Consider the following 22,770-nt stretch of genomic DNA (forward strand, 5'->3'; position numbering starts at 1 on the left):
CACTATTAAAGAAAAGCAATTTTATTTCTGTTTGTGATGCTGTTATGTCTCCTAGTTTTGAGAACATTTTGTCAACAGGACAGTATAAAGTAGTGAAATAGTAGATAGTAGATAGAAATAGACAGACCCTGGATAGAAATAAAAACCCATTAGGGTTCTAGCCTTGCCCCTATCTATCCAAAACTGTTAAAAAGTTTTTGCATGACATGCGTGTTAACTTGTAATGTAGCCAGTATTTACCTAACAAAAATGTTTTAGATATGGGACCAGGCTGGAGGAATATACTCCTTAATGGGGATGCAGATAGCAATAAAAATTAGATTTTAAGGGCTTGTTCATACCTAGTGCACTGTGCAGTTTTGGACGCTTTTTTGCAGCACACTGCGATACGCTGTGTATGTGAATTACAATTCATGGAAGGCATAACAACATAAACATGTGCTACAATACACCACAGGCATGCTGTGTGTAATGGTGGATTAAATATTGTCGAAGCAAATTTTTTTGTACTGAGGCCCATTCAAGAGGAATAGGCTGCCACAATACAGCATGCCCCAGTGCACAGGTTGCATGCATTACTGCAGCATAAAGGGGACCTAATTCTTCCATACTCAATCAAAAGAAAGAAAAAAAAGTTTGGCTAGAGTTCTACTTTAAGCATAACATACAAATCACATGATCTGGTGGATTGGTCAATGCCAATTGCTTCTTGCCACCACACTTTATCTATTTTAAAATTGCAATTACAGAGGGTTAACTGCAGTTATTGAATTTAAAATGGAAGTAATCAGACTTGTCAGTCATTATTTACATGCTGGCCAATAAAAAAATGCTTGTTTAAACCTATTATAATGCAGTGGGCTCGAGGTTCTTATTCAACACAAACTCAGCAATATTACTGAAGACAAACTGTTTAGCTTAGGAAAATTACAATGAGCAGAAAGAGCATCTTGTCTTGTGCTTGACGCCAAGATGAGTTCAGACAGGCCAAGTACATGGAACTTACGACTAGTCATAAAACTAGTTAAATGAAACCTGTAATTTGCATTCTGCAAGACTAGCGGCAAATGGATTTAATTTCTACAGTAGCAGCTGTCAGCTGGAAAACAGGAAACATAATGTGCTTTCTAAACCAAAATCTAAACCAAAATCTCCCCTTTGAGCATTGCCAACCCATAATAGGAACTAAAAACAGAGCATCAGAAGTCCAATGGATATTAGGGAGTCTAATAAGCAAGTTACTAGTCTACACTTGTTTGGTTTAAGTTTTTATATTAAGTGGCAGTAGCAATGGTAGTTCAGGGTCACAAATGGTCATTTGGCAAGGCTTACATACTACAGAGTGACATACTACAGTCTGTCTGCAGTCCCATAAACACAAATACTAGGATAAGGGTTTAAAGGGAGAGGGGAGGAGTAGATGATTCTAGCAAAAGCTTATCTCAGTCATGAGGGGCTTAAAAACTAGCAACAAGACCAGGTTTTCTATACTGTTTTATTGTCTCCACTGAGGGTGGCTCACTGGAGGGAGTCTGATGCACGTATAAGACTGGTTTTCTGATCTGGCTGAAAAAGCCCATGTTACACGACCTTCATCTCAAGTCTATGGCAAGCTTAAAACCTGCTGCAACCTGGTAAGTCCCTGCTCTCAAGGAGATTACAATCTAAGGATCCTAACTCACTTTCATACACAATCTAGGGCCAATTTAGACTGAAGTCAATTACCTACCAACATGTCTATGGCGTGAGTTATCATGTGAAGCCAGTAATGTACAGCTGCTGATTTTGGTTAGTCATTGTTCTCATCTCGAATTTGTAATAAGTAATACAAAAACGCAATGTCTAGTAAAGTAGCACAATCAGTTTATACAATGACAATGCATGTAAATAATCACTAAAACATATTTTAAAATATATTGTTGTAGTGACCCTGTGGGGGTGATGAGGTGCCACATCCAAAAATATTATTATGTTATTTGAGAAAGAAAAAAAAAAGGAAAAAATTGCTGAAGGCACCAAAGATGTAAGTATTTCAGTTGACTAGTAAAATTATTACTTTAGAGCTCAACTTAAGCAAAAATTTCACTTTGTTTTTGAAAAAGTGAGGAAGGGTTAGAACCTCACTCAGTGATGGGAAGTCTTTCCAACAGGGAGAGAGACAGCAACTACATCAGAGAATGGTTAAAACTTGTGTGACTTCATGAGCCCTCATTTATTCTGGTGTCACAGGGGTGTCACCTTCTCAAAGTTAAAAAGAAAAAAGGTTCTATTGGAGCTGGGTTTCAATAACACATATAAATGGTATTGATACAGTTTTCAATCCATTTGATATTCCAAAATCCTTTTTAAAACATTCAGAATATATCATATGTGTGATATAAAGTTTATATATTCTGCATATCATTCACCCCCTATGTACAATGGCCCTAATCACAAAAAAACAATCCTGTTAGGACTGAACAACCTAAGATTGTCTTTTGTTTAGGAGTAGGAATGTAATAGAAGACAGAAATACCATTTGTATAGGAAAAAATGTACAAATGGAACAGAAGGTAAAGAGGCAGATTGAAGTAAAAGTCAGCCATCAATTGCTTGAGCACGGCATTCAATTTAACTGTGGCAGGATGACATATTAGATGGATTAGTAAAGTAAACCACTATGTCAGCTCTCTCTAGCATGCAGATCGTTTGTCTCCTCTCATGAGTGAAAGACACACTCAGACATTTGCTCGTTCTCTAACTGTTTATAATACACCTCCCCCCCAAATAATACAGGTATACTTCAGAGTCAGCAACATTAATGGTTAGCTATGCTAGGGTGAAACTGCATGGAGGATCTGAAATTAGCCATTTGTGAACTGTCCACTGCATTTTACTGCAGGCGAGCGGCTCGTACAGGCACAATCATGTACTTGTACATCAGCAATGTCTTCTGGGTTTAGCCGCCCGGCCGACTCCAGCTGTGATTGGACATCCGCAGGATTTTGTCAGCAGGTTTCAGCTAATGATTCATGGCTGAGACCCGCTGATCAGCTGTGTCCAATCAGAGCCCAGAGCCCTGTGTTGACATACAACACATGGCTCTGTACAGCGGGAACATTTTTCTTTGCAGGGAGAAGGAACAGATATTTAGTAAAAAGCAGCACGCATTACGCTTTGCTATGCACACAGGTAACCCTTTGATCACCTTAGATTTTAAAACCATTCCCAGCCAGTGTCATTATTACAGTTGCAGTGTATAGTATTATCACAGATCACTGTATTCGTGTCACTGGTGATGCTAGTGTTGAGTTGCATGACTGCGCAATTACCCGTAAATGTAGCACATTGCTCAACAGCAAAAAATAGCCTTCTCATGAAGGGGGTAAAACCTTCCACAGTTCAAGTGGTCAAAGCAGAAAATTTAAATCACAAATAACAATACAAGTTAAAATAAAATCTAATTCTTTGCTGTATTATTCAGCTTCAGCTCAGATATTTTCTAACAGTCTTTTTTTCCCTGCTACTAGATGTCCTCAGTCTTACGGCCACTATCACTCAGCCCCCTTCCTCTGAGCCATCATTCAGCCCCCTTCCTCTGAGCCAAGGCTGTCTTAGACCTGCCCCAGCCTCCTATTGGACAGGAAAAGGAGAAGCAACACAGTTAATAAGCTTATCCCACAGTCACTCTGCTTTTCCTCCTACAGCATGCATCTTGTCAGCACATGAATTGACAGGATCCTTGTATGACTTGTTTCACACTCTAGCCATGCTGTACCAGGGCTGCAAGAAGCTGTTGTCACTCCTAGATTGTAAGCTCTAACAAGCAGTCCCTCTGTTTCCTCTTCTACCAAATTGTATCGTAACTGTAATGTCTACCTTCATTTTGTAAAGTGCTGCACAAACTGTTGGCGCTATATAAATCCTTTATAATAATAATAATGTCTGATCAAATTCAGGCACTTGCATTTAAAAATACATTTAACGATGTATTAATGATTACAGAGCTACATTATTTTATGTCTTTTGCCTGGAATTCTTTTTTAAGCACTCAGTTCACAGAACCTCAACATCTAAGTGACATCATATTGCATAAAATCAAGATGAAATACTAAAGTGTTTCCTAATTCAATTACACTATGTACCATTTTATAAAAGCTGCTCTTTATCAAATACCCTGCGGTGTGGGTTAGTACTCAATAACAGTAACCAATACTTTATAAATGTTTTCCAAACAATTTATTATTTCTGAAAAGAGCAAAGTAGTATTGGCTGAAACAATATTCTGTTATGCTAAACTTAACTTCACAAGCAGATGTACCTGCTACACATGTCAGACATACCATATAAATACTACAACCTATGAGCCTATGTAATATTTCACTAGAATACAGCCAAGAAAAAATGGAGTCATAATACTAGGGAAATGCCTTCTTTGTGTTGATAGTTTATGTTGCATGAAAATATCACTTTCCTAAATAACTTTCCTTCAATGAACAGCCATTGTTTATAGCTAAGATATGTAATTAGATCCAGCCGACTTGATTTCCTTCATTAACAAGGGCTTCTGCAGGTAATGTAGCTATGTTAACACTGGAGGGCAGTATTAGTCAAAGCACTGAGAAATGGTTGGATTTTTTACATCTAAATTTTCAATCAAATGATGCTATTTATAGGAAAAATATCAAAGTAAAATAAATATGGATGTAAAAGAAGAGTTCTTGCCTGCAGTGAATGTTTGGATCCATTGGTTTATTTTCTCAGAGATTAAGAGGAAACCTATAAGCAACAATTCCACCTTTGGTTCCTTCATTTTTCTCCCGTTGTTTTAGTCTCCTAAATGTAACTGTCAACACTGTGTGAAAATCTTGGAATGTGCTAGGTTGTGAGAACTTGTGAGTACTGAGTATTGTGAATCGTGAGTATTGGGGCTGCGATTTGATCCTTTTCAGTGTGATTATGTAGAGCGACTTGGTTGCGTTTTGGATTTAGTTTGCATATTCCATGGGTCCACAATTGCCCTGGAATTGCACCAAAGTAGCATAGGACCCTTCTCCAAAATCATGCTATGCTGAGTTGCACTGATATGAATGGGCACCATTGAAAACAATGTGATTTCCACTGTCATGCAACTCAAGTCGCATCTGAAATTGAACTAATATAGACCAAGCCTAAAGTTCACTTTTTAAGTTACAAAGTGAACCTGTTCCCTCAGATAATTCCTAATATTTTTACTACTTTTCCTAAAATTGTAAAGCCAACCAAAAATGGACACAAGACCATGACCAGGAACTTGTATTAGTAATCAATTTACAATCGTGTTTGTAAAGTCACATCACCCTGACTGCATGGATCATCTCTAACACGCCAAAATGCTAAGAATGCTAATTTAACTGTTTCCTAATCAAGTGGTTTTAACTGTAACATGTGCCATGTGTGGCAGTCTGGGAACACGTATACACAACAGCAGCCATATGTTTGGTAGCTGCTGCAGTTTTTCAATGCAGGAGTGTGGCTGTAAAACACAGCTGGACTCCAGAATTCAAAGGCTTGTTTCTGTTTTTAAAGCAGCTTAATTTAAATAAACAATTTGCAGCAAAGGAATGTAAATTTCCTACTGACCTGCTCTGACACAGAACTTGTGTATTTCTTGGACATCCTCTTCCTCATGGTTTCCTTGACAGACTTCACTTTTTTACCAAGTGATATCCTTGGTGTGCTAGGAGATTTGATGACTTCCTTGTATATAACTTGTCCATCTTTTTCCTGCAAGAGTAAATCAGGTCAAATGTGCATTCCTAAAATGAGGAAGAGTGGTGGGTGGTGTTGGGTGAAGCTTTTTTTTTCTTTATTTGTACTCAATCAAGACAGAACAAATGATGATTGAAATAAACATATTTTTAGACCCTTAACCACAGACCCAGATGTTCTGCCATACATTATGAGTATAATTGTCCCAAACAGGAAAACATATTACATTTTATATCTTTTGCTGTGTTTTAAATTAATTCATTTTAAATCAAAGCCCAAATTTATTGGGGATTATAGACACAATAATCTCGGGCCGATTAGAGAGAAGCAAGCATGTATTCACAGTAGGTGTTCATTCTGGATTAATATATTAAAATTAATTTTGATAGATTTGTTACAGGCTTGTCTGGGGATTTCGACTGTCACCACCCAAAGAATCTACTGCATTCCAAATCAGCTTAGCTCACTCAGTACCATTTTCCCAGCAGTGACCTTGTAGCCTTGTAATTTCTTTAGTGATTCTGCTGTGAACTTTGAGGATAGATTGCTCAACAGTGCCTACAGCTACAGAGGGTCAGAGAGGGCTTGTTTTTAAGTTCAATCACAGATTTACTTTCTGGGTTTATATCTGGTAACCTTTTATGGTTAGAGAGTTAATTTTGAAAATAAATAAATAAATGCACACACACTGATAAAAAGAAAACGTGAATTTATTATTGTTTTGCATTCATGCCTGTGGAGCATTGTAAGGCTCCTCTTCTAGCCCCAGACCTAGAGTTATGGGGCTGGAGGAAGTCATCAAATGCGATGATGTCACCATGATAGTGCTTCACTGAGATCTATGAGCCTTTCTCCAGAAGTGGCAGATGGGACTTTTAGTCTTCCATTTACAGTTCCCTATGAATGGATCTGTGAATGAAGGATGCAGTGTGTGGGAGACTGCCAAGTATAACCCTGCCGAATTAAACAGTAAACAGAATCCTGCTGTGAAGTACCATGTGATTCAGGTAAGAATGGGGAAGGGGGAGCAGACTGAGGAATGTGACATGTTTCATGTTACACTTTAAGTATGGGTGTAAATATGGTCACAATGGTGGACTAAGCCTTTAAGACTATATTTTAGGTGTTAATTTAAAAAATGTTAGGTTTCAGGTAGGGGAAGCCTAAAGCATAAGGCTACATTCACATTGGCGATTAAAGCCAGTGTGAACTGTAGCATGAGTATGCGGATGACAGCAGCTAGGTTCAGCCGCTGGCCCTGTTAACTATGGCAGGTCATCAGTGGCCATAGCTATTTGTGGCTCTCCACAAGCTAGCAATTACTTGCAGTGATTGCTGCTGGATGCACTTTGTGGATGTGCAGAGAGCAGCGAATAGCTGAGGCTGCCTGCGACTTGTCATTACAGTAAACGGGGCCAGCAGCTGCACCTAGCCATTTCATCTGCAGCTCTAAACAGAAGATTCCTGCAGCTACAATTCGCACTGACCGTAAATGCTAGTGTATTCTTAGGAGGTGTTTAAGAGTTAGTAAAAAGAGATTAGAAATACTGTGGAAATGTTTTGAGAATTGCTGCTCTGACAACAAAACTTACACATTACTTTGGCTCTAGCTTCTTTACAACAATAAAATGGTATGGCAGCATTTCTGCTTATGTGATTTGGTTATTTTGCTCTATTTTAACCTGATTGTGTTTTGAGTCATTTGCAGTGCATTTGGGCTAAAATGATAAACATACAGTAATTACTAAAATTAGAAGAACCTAAGAAACAAAACTTACCAGTGAATCTGCATTACTTCCAACATGTATTGAACGATTACTAAGGTCAAATCCACCAAAGCTGCAGGTCCTCTGTGAAGTGAACATAGCAGGAGGGAATGAAAGATAAAGAGAAAAAAGGAATGAGAGAGACAGGAAACAAAATACATAGAATTAAAATAAAAAAGATAATTTCAGCCATTATGGAAACATATGAAAACATACAAAATGGAAAAATCAAAATAATACCAAACTGGATGCTTCACCACAATGATTCATGCTTACCATGAAATGGTTTTTGGGTATTACTCTCTTTAAACTAATAATTGATATGTTTCCTTCACATTTCATTTTGGCTTGAGGGAATGAAAATGGCTTTTCATACAGTGTAGTTGTAAGGCTGAATTATTTTTATCCTTCATTAAAGCCTACAGAGCTGTTTCAGTCATCACAATACCATGCATGGTGAGCTATCGTATGGCAACCACATGGCTTACTATTCATTACAGAAAGCCCTGTCTATGTCTCTCCTCATCTGTCTATATAGCTGATAAAGAGGCCTAGCTATCTATACTAGATGTAATAATATAAATGCAAAAAGGTAAAAAAGAATGTTTTATTTCTTCCCAATCCACCAAATACATATATTTATACTCTATCAGCTTGATTGCTGTAATATGTGAAAGTTTTAGTTTTGGAGTTTTACATTTATATTAGAAGTATTACAAATTTGCAATATCTGGAGAGGATATTTTTTTCTTTTCGTCATTCTTCAGAAAACAAAACAAAACAAAAGAGAACAATTAATTTACAGGAAACACATTCTACATTAAAGTAAAAAGGAAATGCTAGGGCAGAGAGGCTTAGCAAAATGCAGTAGTGGCCTGTTGTCTTTAATATGCATACAAGAAGAAATCCTGGAGAAATGTAAAGGAAATTTGTTCAGATTTAGTACAATTGATATGCTACACACTATATTCCATTTCATTTTTGGTTTGGAACAAGGAAAGGAGCTTAGAAAAATTCCACTACACAGCTAATTCACAGAGGTGCTGCAGTATTTTTGCAGCAGTATGAACAGGTAAAACATTCATCTTGAAAATCTACAGTCTTTTAAACCCATTTTACATTTTTTCTGTCCACAAAATCTTGCAAAGCTTGACATCAGAGACCCGTAAAAAAACCTGATGAAATTATTCTCCATCTTTCTTCAAAGACTACACCAAAAATACTAAATGTGTGTTTTAACATATTATATGCAGAAGTCCTACCCCGGGTTCTAGTTTTAATCTAAAAGATATGCATGGATTTGAAATCCTGACTCTCCTTTTACAATTTTCCCATATAAATGAAAGCTCAAAGACATATTTTAACAGTAAGTGTTGAGGAATCTCTAAGCACAGCTGTATCTTGTACATTTGATTGCTTTCCTTAACACATTTCACTATAGAAACAAATTAACAATGTTAAAACATGGTGTTTAAAGTTGTAATTCAAATATATTACTTCAAGTTTTCCATAAGGCCTGCAGCCTAAACGTAGCCTATGGCAGTAAACAAAGTTTAAAGGGGAAAAATAACTCAATGAGATGCCCATCTTGAACCAATTGCTGCTTTTGTTTCCTAAATAAACCACTTGTTTAAAAAGAGTTTGCTGTGTTGGTATTTAAAACATTGTTATAAAACTGCAACTAAGATGACATACCAGGCCTAGAATGCCAAGATTTCCATATTCGACCACTTGTGCTTCCTTCTAATTATGTTTTTTACCTTTAATACATTTGGTATTTTGAAAGCTCTGATCCCACAGCAGCCAGGTATAATCGGCCAATAACATAGTCTGTACATAGTCTGTGCCAGAGAGATACCACTGCTTTGGTACCTTCCAAGACATTCTACTTTGTTAAACTGGTTGTTTGACACAAGAAATGGATGGTTCAGCTGGTCTTTTGTTCAAGCGATCAGGGAGAAGCAAGACAGTTTAGGCTTCTCTGTAACACTAGAGAAATATATGTGAAGAGTAAACATGCTAGGCAGCTGGAGGAAATAGAAAAAGCCAGTTTTTTTTTTTAACAAAGGACTGTAACCACACTAGGGAGATAAACAGATTTGTGCCACTACACAACAAAGGGGGAGTAACTTGGCTGAATATGTGAGGTTTTATTGCCACAAAACACAGAGCTAAAGTAATAAAACTCACAGCACGGCAAAAAGGATTCTAAATGATGTTGTGCATCTCTCTCTCTCTCTCTCTCTCTCTCTCTCTCTCTCTCTCTCTCTCTCTATATATATATTTGTTTATTGAAGCAAAACTAGTTAAACTAGGTAAATTACCAAGCATGTAAAATTACCAAGTAATATAAACTAATCTGAAAAAGTACTGATACAGTTTAAAAATGTATGCTATTTTAGTGAGAAAAAAAGCTGACCATTAAAGGGTGACCATAAACGGTCTAATCCCATCTCTAATCTGAGATATGATATGACACTAAGGCAACGATCTGCTTTGGATTACCCTAGGGGTTGATAAGGATTGCTTTTCTATCATTGGAAATGCTTTGTACTGCTCACACATATTTTACTGTTTGTTAGAAAATTCTTTTAACCAATCCTTTATTGGGTTGCTTTAGGTCATTAGGCATGTAGCACAAGCACAACAATGGGGTCCTGCGCTACAGAAGACCATAAGAAATGTCCCCAGATATGTTCTTGTGGGAACTTCTGCTCATCATAGCCAGAATAATGCTCAAAGCTATTTCAAGCTATGCCCCTTACAAAATGTGGAACAAAGGCTCCATAGCTTTATCAGTGCTATGAGATATATACAGAACACTTTAGGCAAGATTCAACAAGAGATTCCAAAGTGTTAAAACTTTAAGACTGGTGATGCTTAGAAAGTGCTGATGGTGTTTGTCCCTATTGCAGTCTGCCATACCACGATTCATCTGTTAGTCAGAATTGAGTAAATATTCCAAGGATGAGCAGAAATATTTTCTAAATTAATTTGGGATTCCATAATAACTCATGTGAGTCAAAACTGAATCAGAACATTCTGACACAGAGCTGCAAAATTTTATTTAAATCTCCAAGAATTTTTTTTTGCTGTTTTAGAAGTAGTGGGGTGTGTTAAAAGTTCGATTTTTACTATTGTCTTTGTGCCGGTTGGATAGATTTCATGCAACTTCCAGTCCTATTGACTACACACATTTTGAGAAATATCTGCATTAGGTACAGAGACAGCAGTAAAAACTTAAAAGTCCAACCTCAAGAAACTTAAAAAAAATGATCCTTTACTCCCCTAGCAGAAGACACTCCCCCGTGCTCTGGGAAAGGACCATCCTTCAAATCCAACATCTTCTTAACTTATCATCATATCTGATGCAGAAGGTTATGGACCCTATATCAGTCTTGATGACGTTAGGATCTATGACTGCTGGAGCGGTCCAGCAGCGCAGAGAATCGGGTAAACAAATTTACCTTTACATGCTCCCTAGACCTAAATGAGTGTCTAACCCTTGCAGTACAAGTGCAAACCCACTGCAAACAAATTTTTTAAGTTTCCTGAAATTCAGCTGTAACAAAGGTTCACTTGACCATTCAATTCAAAACATAAAGACTCTTTTGGTTTGATGTTTCCACCATATTTCTATGCACAAAGTCCTAAAATAGGAATACATGCTTTAATTTGGAAACATCCTCTTCTTTCTAGATCAGAAAGAAATCTTAACCGCTTCCATACCGGGCACTTTTACGCCCTTCCTGCCCAGGCCATATTTCAGGTTTCAGCGCTATCACACTTTGAATGACAATTGCGTGGTCATACAACACTGTACCCAAACTAAAATGTTATAATTTTCTTCACACAACTGGAGATTTCTTTTGGTGGTATTTAATCAACACTGGGGTTTTTATTTTTTGCTAAATTAACAAAAAAAGACAGAACATTTTGAAAAAAAAAACCCACGTTTTTCTTTGTTTCTGTTATAAAAGTTTGCAAATAAATAATTGTTCTTCATAAATTTAGGCCAAGATGTATTCTGCTACATGTCTTTGGTGAAAATAACCCAAATTAGGATGTATTATTTAGTTTGTAGGAAAGTTATAGAGTTCACAAACTATGGTATATATCTGAATATTGATCAATCCTGAATTACTGACAGCCAATCTAATTTCTTGAGGTCCAAGAATGTCAGAACAGTACAGATATCCCCCAAATGACCACTTTTTGCAAAGTAGACAGTCTGACATATTTCATAAGAGGCATGGCGAGTTTTTTAAAGTTGTAATTTTTTTGTCATAATTTTTTGGAAAATTAAAAAAATTATTTTCACTATTTTATTTTTACATACTGTCACCAGTGCAGTACAGGGTCATCATATAACTGGCATGGCGGTGATCAGGGACACTGACTGGTGACAGTATGAAAAAAAAATATATAATTTTTTTACATTTTTTTATTAGTTTTAATTTATTACTTTTTTTTTCTTTTTTTAAGATTTTTTTTTCATATTTCACTATGACCAAGTAGTACAATATTACCATAGTAACATTGTACTACTTTGGGGAAGTGATCAGTATTTTTTTTTTTTTTACACAATTTCCTTACAGCAAAGAATTACTTTGCTATAAGCAAGCACTTACCTGAATGACATCGATTCATTCAGGGTTTTTATTTTTTTGTGCTTAGCTTTGATTTGGCCACGGCTAATCACATGACACAGCTGGGCTGTGATTGGCCCAGCTTGTGCATGTGATCGCTGTGATCATTCACAGCTAGATACACTAGTATACAATGGATGGCATGAAAGAAAGCCATCCATTGTATACAACTATCATGTGACCTGCTGTGATTGGTTACAGCAGGTCACATGGTACCGGCAACGAGGCCGTTACTCAGATCTCTCATCGGCCGTGTCCGAGGTACACGGCCGGTGACAGATCGCGCCGCTGCGCGGCTCTGCGGGCATACACACTGTGCATGCCCGAAAGGACACCATATGGCGTCCACCCGGAGGGACGAGGTTATAACCCGTCAGATTTTTTTTCGCCATCTGCATCTCATTGGGGAGATTTACATTCACTTCCTATCACATAACCAAAAAGGAAGTAAGAGAAAATCCCTTTAAAATAAGGGAATTCGTTGGAGACCCCCAGGTCACTAGTGATCACATGGGAAAATTTCTCCTCTATAAATTTTGTGGAAACAGCCCAAAATTTGGCATTTTCTTTTACTTTCACCTTCAATGATAATGGTAAACAGGACAAATAGAGAGGATGAATCTCGCTAATGGGGAATTTCCCCATTCTAGCTAAGGCGAGAATGTCATGTCCTCTCTCCTCTGCATCTGAAGCTTCCTATGCAGATCACATATCACGGGAGGCATGAGGAGGGCAGACTTGGTGGTGTGTCATCAGGGGGTGGCTGCTTGAATCATAAAGAGACAACCGGCTATTGATGACATCAGCTGCAAAGATAGCAGCATGAGACCCAGTGTGCACCACAGAACAGAGGATCACAGCAGACCAATGCTGGATTAATGGGGAGTGTGAGTATTTATATATATTTTTAAGATAACTCAGTTTACCCACTTCAAAACATGGTCATTTCTGACTTTTCTCACATGTTAGAATCTTGGTAGAATCTTTGTTTTATAATTTTTTTGCTAGAAAGTTGCTTAGGTCCCCCAAATAATATATCTTTTGAAAGCAGAGAAAGCAAATGCACTGCAAGTGCAGTTGCTCTAGATCTGTGGGGAACCTCTGTTGATTTTTATCATGCAATCATGTCCATGCAAAAATGCAGGTTTTTGTTCTTATTTTCCTTGCATGAGTTTAGGTATTCTTTGCAAAGTGAAGCTTTACCTCATTTACTAAGCTCTGGAACAAATGCACTTGCAGCGCACAGTATATTTTCCTTTAGTATATCAACACCAATATAATACCCAATTCCTTTGGTAAAATACAAAACAAGATGTTATGCCGAGTAAATAGATACCTAACATGTCAGACTTTAAATTTGCACATGCCTGTGGAATGGTGATAAACTACGGTACCTAAAAATTTCTATAGTCTATGCTTTAAAAGCCTTCACAGGCTACCAGTATTAGAGATAAACAGGAGGTCCATTGCTAGAATTATTGTTTTAACACTGATGTTCATAGTCAAACCTTACGATCACCATTTACATATGCGTAAAGACCTATGTATGCTCTTGCATTTGCATGAAAATTTTTGTAATAACCCTCAAAATCATCTGATAAAACCGAGATCATTTTGATTGGATGCTTTACAAGCCGGTAGTGGACTATGATCATCAAACAGAAACCAAAAGGGACAAAATCCTTGTCACTACTGGTTTCTTACACCACACAGATTAAGTCATTGCTATGCTCCCTCCCACCCTTAGCATGTCCTTTCACCACACATGCATAAAGCAAAGACTGGCTGACTTTATGTGTTGACCCTTCCTTTCCCAGTTTGAATTGTGCTGTAAAAGGGGATTAAATAAACCTAATAATAAGGCAGATTCAGATTTTTACATTAGCAGCCTGTAAAACACATTTAAGATTTTTTTAAATAAATACATAACTTCATTATATAAACTTAACATTTCCCAGCACACTTACCAGCTAGCCTACAAAAAAAAAAGAACAACTAACTGCAATAAAATAAAATTTTACATCTGCTTGGATTTCACACTTGGGATTTCTGTATTTCAGCATAATAATCTTGAGAGTATTTTCATTTTAATATTCACAATAAAAACATTAATTCTATTAGTTTACCCCATAAAGGAATTTCATAGCGATCTAGGTTATTCTGATAAAATACATCAATGTGGAGCTGCTTAAGAGAAAATGGCATCTGACCCGAAATAATAAGAAGACTATCAAAAGGCACACCCCAATTAACTTGTTGATCTATAATTCTTTTCACAAGCATAAGGGACCTATTTCAGGAGTAGAGCTATGCAGGGAATGACTTGTCTGTCCATCCTGCTATAAGAACATTGGATGAAATATCTGTGAAGTAATGTACATGCAACCAAATACAAAAATCTTTGTAATGCAATAAATACATGGCATGATTCAAACCATTAGCATGCATTGTTGTCTGAAAATAAAATGGAAAATGGAATGACCACTTCCACAAAATATGAATTTCCAGTATCTCCCAAAAGTTGAAATCAGCAGTGAATGTCATTCCAGTTAATGTGCGGTTTCCTGCTTGTGTTAAAGAGGGGTTGTGTAATACAGAAAAAATTAGTTTGTTGAAGAGAATAAGCAAAAGCTACTTTATTGCTAATTCACTGTGTTATGGACTTCTGGTATGTGTGAAGCAAAAAGAGGTTAAATGACAGTCATCATGAAGCTGCAATAACCTATTGTTAAGTGATAAAACAAACCTTTGAGGAATATAAGGGTCTCTGTCATACAGCAGAATTAAATGCTGACTTCCCTAAGGTATTTCCACAAGTACACTCTGGATAATAATACTATTTACTAAAATGTTTGTTTAACTATGGAAGAGGTTATGGAATTATATAGCACTGTAGCAAGCATTGCCAGCTCCAGACAACTCCTTCAGCTATGAGGAAACTTAATTCCACAAAGACGTTGAGATAATAAAACAAAATCTTTTCTAATGTGTAAACTAGTAACACATTCATGCCAGTGTATTTGCAGGGGGCACTATTTGCACTTTTGAAACTATCCACAGTTCATTAAACTGTGTACTATGACATATTCCGTGTGAGATTTTTTTGGCATCTACCAGTTGTAGGAAAAATGAGCACATCTAAAGTGAAGGTCATAAGTGGGTGAGGTTATGCAAAATGATTTCTGACTGCAACTCAGTGGGAGATAGAGGATCAACATCAACCCTTTCGACTCACAGACTTTTGGTGGATTCTCAAGAGAACCCTTTTAGTACAGCGGTCGACAGTAGCAGCCCATTTTCTTTCAGCCTCCTCTTCCTCTTCTAAGAGACATCTCTTCTCGGCCTTGCTAAGAGTCCTGTCACTTACAGGGCGCACAAGGTGGGTTAAGTTCAAATGACTGTACAGACTCCTCTCCACCACATAGGTTATGTTAAATTCACTGACTGTTCGCCCTCGTGGCCTTCGGTTAGGGAAGACACTGTTGCCACTTCTACACCTCTGGCGGAAAGTTTGTTGGTCACAGGCAGGGGAGGGCATTCCTTTCCGGGCTGGTCGCTGACAGAGAAAAGCTCTAGCACATGAGTAATTAGAGTCAAGTTTCTTCAGTCGTATCTGTTTTCTGATGTTTTGTACCTCTTCCAAAGAAACCAAAAGGTGATGCTTGTTCCTGTTTCTGTCATAAAAGCAAACATTTTCTGTACTTACCCCGTGATTTAAAGAGCCTAAGCTTTTCTTTAATTCTCGTTCTGTCAAGGAGCGAGAGACTTTTTGGGACTTGTCATCCTCTGGATAAGAAAAAAATGTTCCAATCTTCTTTGGGGGTTTGATGAGACCCCTGCTATCAGATTTGCTCAAAGTCTTTACAAGTTTTCTGTTAACACTCATTGTCTCAAGGTTTCCAGATGATGGGGACACGGAATAGGAGCTATCTTCTGTCTGTGTTTTTTCCAGCGAATTATCTCTACATTGTGGCTTCTTATGAACTCCAGAATAAAGTGCGGATTTATCATCCACAATGGGAGTGCTGTGAACTACATCTTCCAGACCTATTGTAGGAAATAAACATTATAAGTCCACCTAGAAGGTTATAAAACATGGGACATTATCACTATTGCATAAGCTGTCAGTATAAAAGGCAGGGCAACAGACTAATCACTTGCTGACTTGCCCCTAAGTGCCCCTTTCTATCTAATGAGGATCCAGTTTATGGATTTTACTTATTCACTTTAAACTGCAACAGTTGAGTGTGGGGGTGGAAAGAATATCCAGTAATTTTAGTTTTAAGATCTCAATGGTGCAGAAACAGTCAGTGAGTAAGTTCACGTATGCTCACTGAAAACTGAAATAAGTGAGATGAGCAAAAGAAGCAAATGAATAATAACCATAAGTTATAGATCTAACCTCAGAAAGCCAATACGAACTGGAGGGTAACCTCACAGTGATCTCTGCACTATGATGTTACCTTGATGTTACAGGAAGGGTTTAAATCAGGGGTCCTCAAACTACGGCCCGCGGGCTACATGCGGCCCGCCGAGGCCATTTATCCGGCCCGCCGGCAGAGGCGTATTTTCCGCGAGGAAGGGACACTAAGTACAGGGGTGGGCAGGAGGCTGCTGTACCTTACCTGGCTCCGGTCCCAGTCCCGCGACGATCCAGTCCAGGAAGCGCTGCTCCTTCATTTACTCCGGCCACTCCCTCACTCCTGCCGCTCGGCTCCGCCTACTCACCAGTGATTGGGCACCAGAACTGTAGCTCAGGAAAGGCACACAGGTGGCCAATCACCTGCGAGGAGGAAGAGCCGAGCGGCCCCGCAAACATCGAGTGAGGGAGAGGTCGGAGTGAAGGACAGCTGACAGGTAAGTGTGCCGTGCTGATGGTGATGCTGCAACCAGGTATGGTTGGGGTCACTGCAACCAGGGGTCAGCAAGTTAAGTGTCATTGGTGTCACTGGGAGGAATAGTGCCCCATCATTGGTGTCACTGATACTAATGATGGGCATTATTCCTCCCACTGACACCAATGATGGGGCACTATTCCTCCCCCCCACTGACACCAACGATGGCGCACTATTCCACCCCCCACTGACACCAGCGATGGAACACTATTCCTTCCCCCACTGACACCAATGATGGGGTAATACTCCTCCCACTGACACCAATGTTCGGACACTATCCCCCCCACTGACACCAATGACGGGGCACTATTCCCCCCCACTGACACCAATGATGTACTATTCCTCCCACTGACACCAAAGATGGGGCACTATTCTTCCCATTGACACCAATGATGGGACACTATTCCTCCCACTGACACCACTGTTGGGACACTATCCCCTTCCCCACTGACACCAATGATGGGGCACTATTCTTCCTACTGACACCAATGATGGGACACTATTCCTCCCACTGACACCAATGATGGGACACTATTCCTCCCACAGACACCAATGTTGGGACACTATTCCTCCCCCCACAACAACAATGGGGCACTATTCCTCCCCCCACTGACACTAATGATGGGGCACTATTCCTCCCACTGACACCAATGATGGGGCACTATTCCTCCCACTGACACCAATGATGGGGCATGTTTCTTCCCACTGACACTAATGATGGGGCACGTTTCTTCCCACTGACACCAATGATGGGGCACTATCCCCCCCCACACTGACACCAACGATGGGGCACTTTCTTCCCCCCACTGACACCAACAATGGGGCACTATTCCTCCCCCCACTGACACTAATGATGGGGCACTATTCCTCCCACTGACACCAATGATGGGGCACTATTCCTCCCACTGACACCAATGATGGGGCACTATCCCCTTCCCCCACTGACACCAACGATGGGGCACTATTCCTCTCCCCACTGACACTAATGATGGGGCACTATTCATCCCACTGACACCAATGATGGGGCACTATTCCTCCTACTGACACCAACGATGGGGCACTTTCTTCCCCCCACTGACACCAACAATGGGGCACTATTCCTCCCCCCACTGACACTGATGGGGCACTATTCCTCCCACTGACACCAATGATGGGGCACTATTCCTCCCACTGACACCAATGATGGGGCACTATTCTTCCCACTGACACCAATGATGGGACACTATTCCTCCCCCTGACACCAATGTTGGGACATTATCCCCTTCCCCCACTGACACCAACGATGGGGCACTATTCCTCCCCCCACTGACACTAATGATGGGGCACTATTCATCCCACTGACACCAATGATGGGGCACTATTCCTCCTACTGACACCAATGATGGGGCACGATTCTTCCCACTGACACCAATGATGGGGCACTATTCCTCCCACTGACACCAATGATGGGGCATGTTTCTTCCCACTGACACCAACAATGGGGCACGTTTCTTCCCACTGACACCAATGATGGGGCACTATTCCTCCCACTGACACTAATGATGGGGCACGATTCTTCCCACTGACACCAATGATGGGGCACTATTCCTCCCACTGACACCAATGATGGGGCACTATTTTGCTCCATAAGACACACTTGGGGGAAAAGTCTGTGCGTCTTATGGAGCGGCTGGCCCAGTATTCCCACTGCCGTTGTATGTCCGCAGTCCACATTTGTTCATAGTTTTTGGTTTTTTTTTAAACTATAGTCCGGCCCTTCAGCGGTCTGAGGGTCAGTGAACTGGCCCCCTGTTTAAAAAGTTTGAGGACCCCTGCTTTAAATCTAGCACAGAACACACAGCAACTGTATATGCTGTCTCTGCTGTCCTAAAACTTGTGTGGTCATGTTTTCACTGGCCTAGACATATGGCAACTTTTAAATGCATTTAAAATGTAGGATTATCACTTACCGTAGATGCTGAGGCAAATGCTGGACCCTGTAAACCAGACTACCCTAACTAAGTGGGTTTAGGATAGAGACTCTCAAATGCAACTAATTATAAATAATTTTCTGTGTGTTTGGTTTAATACAGGATTTTCTCAGCATCATTTATTGATTTTGACTATATTCACCTTCTGAATTGGGTTTCTTCATTTCTTCTGCTCTGATAAGCTTCTTCCTGACTCTTCGAGTAGAGTTCACTAGCTTGTGAAGCCTCTTGAACTTCACCGACTCCTCAGACTCTTCATCAGATTGTTCTCTCGACTAGTAGGGAAGGAGAAAATACACACAAATAGATCGAGAACTACAAAGCAAAAGTATAAATGGTAATGATTTCACTCATATGTGTTGAAAATGCTGCTGCCTCAATGGCAACACTTTATTTAGCAATACGTAAGGCCACATTGACAAAAAAACTGTAAAAAATATGGTTAATATGGCTAATATTTGTAATTGCAAATGATAACTGCTGTTCTCCCTCAGCAAAGCTTTGCATTAATCCTAGTCCTAATCAATTTTTCTCTCAAATGTAGTCTCAAATGTCAACAGAAAAATACAGGGGTCTCAAGTCATTTACATTCTGAGTTTAATGAAAATAAGGACCTAGAGCAGGTCCACAAAACAGGTCTAGCCTTAGAAAAGCAGATTGCTTTATACTCATTCAGACAGCATGATATCTGATGTAAGATGTAGAAATCAATTTAAAAAATTTACAAAGGCAGCAAAATCCCAGAAAGCAAAAAGGCAGATATTAAGCACCAAAAAAAGTTAGGTAACAGCCTCAAGCACAAGAAACACAAGAAATGTTTGGTATAGTCAGATAACAGAGTTGATTTTACTTTTTTTTTTTATTTGAAGTCAACACATGGCACATAAATGCAATAACCAAAATGGAATTTCAAATGTAAATCACACACAATTCACATAAAAGGACCAGTAAAAGTAAATTATAAGTTACATCTACGTAACGCAACTGTTGTTGCCCAATATAAAAAAATCCAAACAAATTATGTATGGCATTGAATATAAAAATCATTATGCATTTATCGCTTTGTCGGACAGAAATCACAACCTTGCTGGATTTAATGCTGCAGAATCTCACTACAAATGGAGCAGCACCAAAGTGACAACTCACTGGTTCTGGCAATGACAGAATGATGCCATGGGAGAAGGGGAAGTGAATTAGTGATTCTGTGGTGATTTATCGCCTGTGATAAAATGGCATAGGGAAAATAGACAACATTTTCATCTTATTCCTGAGGTGTTGCTGTAGAACTAATCTGACAGAGTGGACACTAACTGAAATTTTCAATGTACCTAAACCTTGACAATTTTCATGTTTGCCCTCATTTAGTAAGAGGTATTTCTATGCTTACGAACTGAACTTTCAAAGTAATCAGTTCCTGTGTTGTGGGATGGGCTGTGAATGTAAGGCTTTTCTTTATTATAAGCTGCTCTGACATTCACATAGGATATTCACATATATGAGGAGGGGGGCTTAAAGCAATCGTAAACACTTGTGATGGAAACAGACACAGAGGAGGAGAAGCCAAGATCATTGGTGGGGGACCCCAGAAGAGGAGGTCTGGGGCTGCCTTTAAAACCGCTTTAATGGAAACCTTGAAGTCCCATATGTGATTGTATTTTCTATGAGCAGGAGTCAGTAACACCACTCACTATCTGAAATGACTACATCCAGTAAGGAATGGACACACCCCTTTATAAAATCCTGTCTAGGAGGCATCCTGCTATTCTAAACACTTGAACAGTCAATCAGCTAAACAGGGTCTGAGTGTCACCATGGATTGCATAATAGCAGTAAAAGTAGCCAGAGTAGACCAAGAGTAATTGCTGGGTAACAACAAATTAAGCACAATGGCTTATTGCAGGTACCTTTTTTATAAAAATTGTAACAAATGATTTTAGCTTGCAAAGGTTTACCAACACTTTAAGGACTGAAGCTCCATGGTGTAAGCAATTCTGGCTATATATGATATCTGTAACTCAACCAACAAATTAAAGCTCTGCTTTATATAGGTTTTCAGTGTATGGTTTAACCAACAAATTTAAAAAGTGCATATGGAGACAAAAATATTCATCAGACACAAACAACCAACATGCTAAAAGAGTTCTGTAGAATCATGTGACCAAATCAGAAAAGTGTTTGTAAGAAAAACTATTCACGACAACAAGGGGTATTGTGCAAGCTTGCTACGGGTTAAGATATTATACTGTGCTGAGATAGAATATGGATCTGCCGGTGTATAGCCAGCTTTACACTTGAAAAAGCAAACTTCAGTATTCCCACAACAAAGAGCAATTGGCTAACAAGGCTGTAAACCTATAACCATAGACCAGATATTTCCCAACTTCATGTCACTTTTTTTATTTATTTCATCCATTTTTTTGTTTGATCAAATGTGCTGTATCCCAGATGTTCCCCCTTAAGAGCAAAATATAATAAAACAATAACAAAAAAATGCATTTTTCCTCCAGAAGCAGTGACAGCAGATGTAGCAACATGGAACAAAGATCTTGTAGCAAGGCCAATTTATATACAATATGATACTTCCGTTTCTGCACTTAAAATATATTTATCATGAAACTAAGACATATTACAGTAATTTCAAGGCATATCACAGTGCTGTTGTGCCGCAAATCAATTCATTACAGCACTGTATTTATCAGAACAAAATGTTCAATTTAATAAAAATAATTCTGTTATTCCTTATTGATATAAGTATCCGCAAAAAAACACATCTGCAAGTGAAATCATTGCTGAAATAAAACAAAATTGTTGCAGTATCTGGTGATATTCCAAATTAAAAGATAAATACATAAAAAAATACTAGTTGTTCTAGAGGACATTTATTTTCATGTACTGTACACAGTGGTGTATTTAACTTTTGTGCTGCCCTAGGCAACACAAAAATCGTCTGCCCACAGGGACACTGACCAACACAACCCCCCCTTTCCCCCTCCCGCGAAGAGAGAAATGACATTGACCAACAACACCCTTGCACCACACCTGGGAGAGCCTTCCAATACCCCTCCCCGCCTATAGAGAGACACTCATCTTCACAGCTCTGGACATCCCCAGGAGCGAGTTCTACATACACCATCAAACAGCCCACAGCCTCTCTCAGATCCCACCTGGTTCCCATGGTGCACATGTCCCTTCTTTCATCCCTTCTTCAAGAGGGAGGTGCTACCCCCCTGAAAAATGCCACAATAGGCAAGTGCCTTGTTTGCCTTGTGGTAAATACACCCCTGACTGTACATTTCCTTCAATCAAGTCTGAGCAACAGAAGAAAAAAGTCCATGACCTATTTCTAAAGTTCTGAAAAATCACGCCTTTTTGTTATAACAATTCACAGTACATGGTCAGTTATTTTTACCCTTGATTTAAAGCAGCACAGCTTTAAAAGAATGTGGAAGTTAAAAAACAATAGTAATTCTACATCAAATGAAATATTTCACTGTTGTTTCCAATGCACATGCTATATGTGAGCTATGGGGTTTCTGCCAGTATTGTTACAGGAGCAGTGGTGCCATTTCATCTTTACTTTACATATATTTTCTACTATAAAATGTAAAAATTGCAGAATTCCACTTTTATTACTGAATGAAATATCCTTGAATTTTTTAAAATTCTTTGTTAAATTTTAGTGGGGTTTCATCCGTTTTTGTTCTCCTGTTAAAGGGCCAGCACACTTTTTAAAAAAGAGAAATGGGGCTGGGTCCTCCTA

The 22,770-nt window shown here is 39.0% G+C and overlaps 1 protein-coding gene across 6 annotated transcripts in view; it reads right to left on the minus strand.

Annotated features, from left to right (window-relative positions):
- Positions 1–22,770, minus strand: part of SASH1 (SAM and SH3 domain containing 1) — a 1,153,074-nt gene that overhangs the window by 58,258 nt on the left and 1,072,046 nt on the right. For 3 of the 6 annotated variants that reach the window (XM_089668628.1, XM_089668627.1, XM_089668629.1), the window contains 4 exons: positions 19,153–19,285; positions 15,381–16,192; positions 7,509–7,580; positions 5,602–5,745 (listed from right to left, as the gene is read on the minus strand). In XM_089668628.1, the coding sequence (XP_089524754.1) occupies positions 5,602–5,745; positions 7,509–7,580; positions 15,381–16,192; positions 19,153–19,285 (1,161 nt within the window). The remainder of the gene's footprint in view (positions 1–5,601; positions 5,746–7,508; positions 7,581–15,380; positions 16,193–19,152; positions 19,286–22,770) is intronic. The other 3 variants (XM_089668633.1, XM_089668631.1, XM_089668630.1) reach the window with 2 other exon arrangements.

The sequence above is a fragment of the Staurois parvus genome, unplaced genomic scaffold, assembly GCF_062004578.1.
Source record: "Staurois parvus isolate SC_StPar_1 unplaced genomic scaffold, SC_StPar_1.0 ptg000059l, whole genome shotgun sequence".
In the NCBI taxonomy this organism is placed as follows: Eukaryota; Metazoa; Chordata; class Amphibia; order Anura; family Ranidae; genus Staurois; species Staurois parvus.